Below are 6,256 nucleotides of genomic sequence, written 5' to 3' on the forward strand. Positions count from 1 at the left end.
ATGAAATTTAAGAAAGTGTTTCGGGTGGAGTGTGATGCATCTGTGGTTGGGATAGGCACTGTTCTTTCCCAAGACAACAGGCCAGTAGCATTCTTCAATGAGAAAATTTGTAAAGCTCGGAGTAAATGGTCGGTCTATGAGTTGGAGTTCTTTGCTATGGTACGAACTCTTAAGCATTAGAAGCATTACTTGATTCAAAGGGAATTTGTATTATATACAAATCATCAGGCATTGAAGCACATCAATAGCCAAGCTAGCATTAGCCAAATGCATGCTAGGCGGGTAGCTTATATACAACGCTTCCATTTCACATTGAAGCACAAGTCTAGTGTCACTAATAAGGTGGCAGATGCACTCAACAAACGAGCATCTTTGTTGACCACATTACATAGTAAAGTTGTAGGATTTGATTGCCTCAAGGAGCTGTACGAGAATGATGAGGATCTTGGTGATATTTTGGTTAAGTGTTAACAAACTTATACTACTGTTAATAGAATGTACATTTAGGATGGTTTCCTTTTTGGGGTAATCAATTATGCATCCCTAAGAGTTTATTAAGGAAGTAGATGATTAGAGACAAGATGATAGCACTTGTGAAGCAGAGGATATTATTGGCCACAAACTGAAAAGGGATGTTGGCAATCATGTGAGGAAGTGTCCAATCTACCAAACTGCCAAGGGACAATCTCAAAATACTGGTTTGTACATACCATTACTAGTTCCACAAGCACCATGGGAGGATCTGTATATGTATTTTATACTGGGTCTTCCTCGAACCCAGTGAGGTATGGATTCTATTTTTGTTGTGGTTGATAGGTACTCGAAGATGCTCCACTTCATAGCATGTAGGAAGACTTCAGATGCTACTCGAGTGGCCAATTTGTTTTTTAAAGAAGTTATGCGTTTGTATGGGGTGTCAAAGCCCATCACCTCTGACTGGGATACCAAGTTCATTAATCACTTCTTGTAGACCTTGTGGAAGCGTTTTGACACTTCCTTGAATTATAGTAGCACCAATCATCCTCAGACTGATGACTAGAAAAAAGTGATTAACCACATTTTAGGGAATCTGATCCGGTGTATCTTAGGAGAGAAACCCAAGCAGCGGGATCTCGCATTTTCCTAGGCAGAGTTTGCTTACAACAACTCAGTCAGCAGAAGCATTAGTAAGTCTCCATTTGCCACTGTCTATTGCATGCCCCCTAAACACGCTTTGGTTTTGGTACCCTTACCTAAGCTTCCAGGAGTTAGTCAAGCTGCGGAGAATATGGCTGACCATATTCAGGCAATGCAAAAGGAAGTGAGGCAGAAACTAGAAGCTACTAATGCCAAGTACAAGGAAGCAGCTAATAAAAAGAGACGTGAGAAGATTTTCAGTGTTAAGGATTTAGTATTGGTCTACCTTAGAAAGGAGAGGTTTCCCGTTGGTACCTACAACAAGTTGAAAGACAAGAAATATGGACGATTCAAGATTACAAAGAAGATCAACAATAATGCTTATGTGGTTGCTCTTCCACCAAACATGAATATCTCTTCCACCTTCAATGTTGCTGACTTATATGAGTACCATCCTCCTGATGCGTTAGATAGTGGAAACTTGGGGTCGAGTTCTTTTCAAGTAGGGGAGACTGATGTAGAACAGACTACCATGGCTTTTTAGGACTCTCATGCACAACTGAAATCACATGCTAGACAAAAAGATACTAGTAGAAATCATGGGCCTCAAAGTCGGAATCGCATGAAATATGGCACATTAAAGTGAAATGGCCTTCTGAGCAATAGTTATAGCTTTATATCCCCTGATAATGGTGAATTCCTTCATTTAGGCCCCGAAAACTACAATTTTGTCATTTATAGAAATTTTTGTTTCCTTAATAACATTTTGCTCAAAAGTCATAATAATGTCCCGCTTGTTTTGGGACGAACCTTAAGGTCAGTAGTTTATGATTCTGCATTTAACTCAATTTTGCCACTTTTGGCAAATTTCGGTATTTTGTTACATAATCGCATAATTAGTGTGAATTGGGATTTTAGATGTTTTCCTCGGGATTTTAGATGTTTTTCTCAGTATTTATATGTTTTGTAGTCGTCAGAGGCAAATTAGACTATTATCAATAAACACATACTTTTGTCCAATTCTCTCTCTGGTAGATTCCAGATTATTTCCTTATGAATTCAGGGAAAACCCCTCGTGGATTTTAGATTTACTACCAAAAACTAATAATTTAGTTTTTGTTCCACCAAGAGAGTATTGCGTGTACTTTCTTCAAGTTTCCGCAACATCAAGTAACCACTAATCACATTAGCAATTTGTAAAAAAATTTGTACCTCTAGCATTTTCCTCATTTTAAAGACTCTAAAAAAATTTATAAATATAAAATCTAATATATATATATATATATATATATATATATATATATAAAAGCCCAAAAAAATTAGCCTAACAACAAAAATTACCAATAGTAAAACTTAAAAAAAAAAAAAAAATTAAGCCTAATCAACCAATTTTGCCCAATACAAACGACCCAACCCTTTAAAAAATTTTAAACAAAATAATTTTGTTCTTACCCAGTAGCGCACAAATCAAAGACAAAAAACAGAAAAAGAAAAAAATAAACCCTCAGTAGCTAAGCAGCAGCAAAGTCGAAGGCCGAAGCCGCCGCACACAACTGTTAGTAGCAAAGCTTCCCTCCCCTAACTCTAAGTTTAGGCTCTGTCCCTAATCTCTTAGACTCTATCTCTTGTCTCCATCTCCACCCCCCCCCCCCCTCTAATTTGGTTTGTATAAGGCTATAAGCTGTAATTGTGGGTGAGTTTTTAGTTTTCTTTTGGATTGAGCTGTCTAGGCTGTTAGGGGAGGGGCCCAAGGCTTTGGAAGAGAGACACCTAACCTTAAAATAGGCAAATTATACCTAATAAAAAAAATTAGACCAAGGGAGCCTAGACCCCTTCTAGGTTTATCCCTGCCCTAAAGGCACTGCTAACATGACCCTTTGATTATAAACTCATGTCCAGTCTATTCTTTTATGATGTATTTATTTGACAATGTTAGACAAAGCCATTATCCAGCAAGATTATTGTTAGGGTACATTTTTTTATGCCTATTTTTACTTAAATCCCACCCATTTATTTTCAAACATCACCAACAAATCATTGGGCTTCTCCAAATATTTTTGCCCTATTGTTATGCTAACCCACAACTATTCTCCATGCCACCACTAAATTGGGCCACAAATATAAAATATTATAAGACCCAATATTTTGTGAGGCCTATAGTTCATACATATGCCCAAATTATTTTATTAAAGGGGTTCAAATCCCATTATTTAAGTCCATAGGGAATTATCTATCAAAAATCCTAGTTCTCACTGGCAATATTAAAAAAGTCTAGTTCTCGCTGACAATATCAAAAAGCTCAGTTCTCACCTGCAATTTCAAAAAGTCCAGTTCTCACTGGCAACATTAAAAAGCCCAGTTCTCATTGGCAATATTAAAAAAGCCTAGTTCTCACTAGCAAAATCAAAAAACCCAATTCTCATTGGCAACATTAAAAAGCACAATTCTTATTGGCAATATAAAAAAACTCAATTCTCATTGGCAACATCAAAAAGCCTAGTTCTCACTAGAAATATCAAAAAGCCCAATTCTCATTGACAACATTAAAAAGCCTGATTCATATTGGTATTGTTTAGTAAAAAAATCCAATATTGTTAATACTTGGGAAATACCAAATGATTAAATTACCTTTGCCCGTCACTATTCATAATTCTATGATGATTATTCATCCTATAAGCTCGTCATTTAAATTATGACATGATTATTGGGAACCATAAACATTACTTATGATATGGAATTCATCATTTCAAAATGATAAATATTATTAGCGAAGCATTTTGAAATAATTAAGCTTATGCTACTATATTACATTCATTACCCAAAGATCCATTACAAATATCTATCAAAACCCAAACTACATTTAATATCCACTAACAATAAGAGTCCATGAGGGATGAAAACCCATGGCAATTGTGTCATTGATGTTCATTTTGTAGGTCCAAATATGTGATAGGAGTACAAGCCCAAGTGAAAAGGGACATAAGCATAGCCCAGCCAAAGGGTCCATCCCACGTGAATAAGCCCAATCCAAAGTTCTAGCCAAGGCAGATGACTGAACCAGCCAGCTAGCTTCCTTATCATTCATCCTTGACCAAGGTTTAGTTGGAGATTTCCTCAAGGGACAACCAAATCTCTAAGAATGGACTAAGGGTTGTCCCATCAATTTTCTGCTACCATCTCCCTGACGTAAACAGTGCCTAGAGGTTGTACTAACAGCTAAAGTCTAATGGGTAATGGAATTTCATCATCTTCCTCAGAGCTCTATCTCCAGCGGAAGGAAGCCATAACCAAGTTACTTGAGTCTCAACAAATCAATTCTATAAATGCCCAAAATGTTCAAGAATTGGTTCATATGCCAAGCCCATGAATCCTAAGGGGGAAAATTTAGGAAATTTGGTTTGGAGGGCATAAAGGGATCTCTAGCGAAACTCTTTGAAGTTGGCTCAAAATTTGACACCGGACTTAGGGTGTTGAATCCTATTCTCTAAGGTCCAAATCTCCATTGCAACACCAAGATTCTTCCTTAATACTTGCCATAATCCTATTGGCTGGACACAACCTCAAAAATCTCAACATTTAATGTAAGATTACCCAAATATTCACTCATGTGTCATATTGCCCAAAGAAGCAAGGCAACCCAGAAAATCTACCATTTATAACCAAATCTTAGTAATGAGTAGCCTGCCATTTTGCCTCCTGACCAGCCCTACGTTTTTTTTTATTCTTGCTAATCACCCCCCCCCCCCCTAAATTTCACTATAAAAGGGTAATCACATCATCCCCACAAACACACACCAAGCCCTTTGAAAATTCTGTTATTCTTGTTACTTTGTCATATTTCAGCTTGTAGTTCAACTTTCCCCAGCTCATAAATCATCCCTCTCAACCCACACTCACTTAGCCTCAAGCATTCCTTTTCCCTTTTCTACATATCCTAAGTCCATAAATGTCCACCATCCCATTACAAGCTTACACACTCACTCACTCACTCACTCAAAACAGCTTTTACTACCCCACTTATACCCCACATACATATCCCACAAGAATCTTGATTCAATATCTACTGCACTAAGCTGGAATCTCTCTCTCCCTTCACACCACCAAATAACTCCTTTCTTTGCACCTTGGAGCCATTAATCTTTACTTTTTGTTTTTCTATTATTGAAGAATATAATGTATTTGTAACAATGGAATTTTTCTCTCATATTGACGTAGTAGTAGCAGAAAGTACCCTAGACCCTTTTGACCAAGACACATTAGGACTTCTTGAAATGAACACCTTCTTAAATTTGTTCAGTGATTGACTGCTGGACTATAAGTTTAATTTTACCCTACAGCTGGAGAATTTTATTTTCTTGCATTGTTGTAACAGGATCAATAATCTATTAATTAACAATTATGAAGTGTTTTATTGGACCTTAATGTTGTTCTTGCTAAGGTGCACCTTTTATTTCTTGCTTGGATAGGCTTGTCACTATACCAAAAGCCTTTGGATATTATCTTAAAGCCCAACGTTGAGTTTCAACTTGGCCTCCTCATATTTCATTTGAGGACATTAATTTCCCCCTCAACAATTATAACGCAGCCCCGCATTGATTGTTATGGATGGTTGGCTCGTTTGTCTTGAATTTACATACAGTTCTCTATATATTTCATGGCCCATGTTCGAACACAAAATTGAATGTATAATTAGTGGGTATGGATAGCGCTCTCACTTAGAAGTAGAAACAACTTTTCAAAGGTGACAGCACGCTTACATAATTTCAACTAGTTTTGGAAATATCTGGATTTGGTGATATTATTAAAAGGTTGATTAATCTATTAAGTAAATCACTTTCCTGGTTGATTCAACAAATTCATCATCAGTAAAGTCATTGTTGATTATTTCAATTTCCAACCACTAATGATGAAATCAAGGACTAGAGTTTTATTTTCTTGGTCACGCAATTGTGGAAATTTGATCATATTACCATTTATTGAAAGCTCTCTCTTCTTCTCTTTCCTCGTAAGTCGTAACCCATACAATTACATGCATGCACGAGCCAAGAAAAACAGCACTACAAAACAAGGACTAAAGTGTTCAGAAATTTGACTAAAGAAACGAGATGTAAAAAAAATTCTTTTGAATTAACAAAAAGAA

General features: G+C 36.6%; 1 protein-coding gene across 1 annotated transcript; it reads left to right on the plus strand.

The window, feature by feature from the left end:
• On the plus strand, window positions 1-471 carry LOC142637490 (uncharacterized). Its single transcript, XM_075811772.1, has 2 exons — window positions 1-159; window positions 229-471. Exons 1-2 carry the CDS (start codon window positions 1-3, stop codon window positions 469-471), a joined length of 402 nt encoding a protein of 133 aa, XP_075667887.1.
• Window positions 472-6,256: the final 5,785 nt, after the last annotated feature.

Source organism: Castanea sativa, chromosome 1, assembly GCF_040712315.1.
Source record: "Castanea sativa cultivar Marrone di Chiusa Pesio chromosome 1, ASM4071231v1".
NCBI classification, from domain to species: Eukaryota; Viridiplantae; Streptophyta; class Magnoliopsida; order Fagales; family Fagaceae; genus Castanea; species Castanea sativa.

Coding starts and splice junctions, on each gene's coding strand:
- LOC142637490 (XM_075811772.1), top strand. CDS start 1: ATGAAATTTAAGAAAGTGTTTCGGGTGGAGTGTGATGCATCTGTGGTT. Junction 160..228: donor AGTTGGAGTTCTTTGCTATG/GTACGAACTCTT, acceptor ACAAATCATCAG/GCATTGAAGCACATCAATAG.